The 860-nt window shown below is 52.2% G+C and overlaps 1 protein-coding gene across 1 annotated transcript in view; it reads right to left on the minus strand.

Annotated features, from left to right (window-relative positions):
- Positions 1 to 286: 286 nt before the first annotated feature.
- bcr (BCR activator of RhoGEF and GTPase) overlaps positions 287 to 860 on the minus strand; it is a gene marked incomplete at both ends in the record, with an annotated part of 25,210 nt that continues 24,636 nt past the window's right edge. Inside the window, 1 exon segment of the mRNA XM_080529697.1 lies at positions 287 to 376. Coding sequence (XP_080385823.1) covers positions 287 to 376 — 90 coding nt within the window.

The raw sequence follows: 860 nt of genomic DNA on the forward strand, positions 1-860 counted from the left end.
TCTTTTATGGTTTTCCTCCTCCTGTCGATCTTCAGTTCAGAGGGGTGTGGTGGTAAGTGGCGCCCTCTTGTGGACACGACCGGGAAAAAAACACAAGTCTGTGTCCACAGATAGGGACGCTCGCTCCGGCTTGCAGTCCAGCATTGGGCACAAATCTCACTCGGTACGCAGGTAAGCATAGATTCAGTTTGAGCCAGAGTCTCTCTCTTCTTTCTCTCTTTCTGTCTCTCTCTCTCTCTCTCTCCTTCATTGTCGTGGTCTGAGGGGAAGCAGAGGTCTCTCTCCTCTACACTTCGGTGGAGAAAAGGATGCTCTGCCGCTTGCTGTCAGGCGTGGGGATGGTCTCCAGCTGGAGGAAGTAGAGCAGCACCTGCACCTGAGGGGACAGAGGGGGGCGGAGTTAGATGACACCTGAGGTGGGGAGGGGCGGAGTCAAGGCGAGAAGAGAGGGAGGGAAGGACGGAAGTAGAGGAGGGAGAGATGGAGAGAAAGACAGACACACAGAGAGAGGGATGGAAGGAAGGACAAGGGCACAGACACTGAAATAGAGGGAGAGACAGAGAGAGAGAGAGAGAAAGAGAGAGACTGACACAGAAAAGGAGTAAAGAAGGTGAACAATCCAGACGAAAGAGGAAGAGGAGAGGGAGTCACGTGGAGGAGAGAGAAAGAGAGAGAAAGATGAAACAGGAGAGAGAGAGAGAGAGACAGAGAGACAGAGAGAAAGAGAGAGAGGTAAAGAGAGAGATGAGGGAGAGACAGAGACGGAGAGAAAGAGAGAGAGGTAGAGAGAGAGATGAGGGAGGGAGAGAGAGAAAGAGAGGGGTAGAGACAGAGAGATAGAGAGAGGGAGAGATTTGTGA

The sequence above is a fragment of the Nansenia antarctica genome (genome assembly GCF_963989245.1).
Source record: "Nansenia antarctica genome assembly, chromosome: 4".
In the NCBI taxonomy this organism is placed as follows: Eukaryota; Metazoa; Chordata; class Actinopteri; order Argentiniformes; family Microstomatidae; genus Nansenia; species Nansenia antarctica.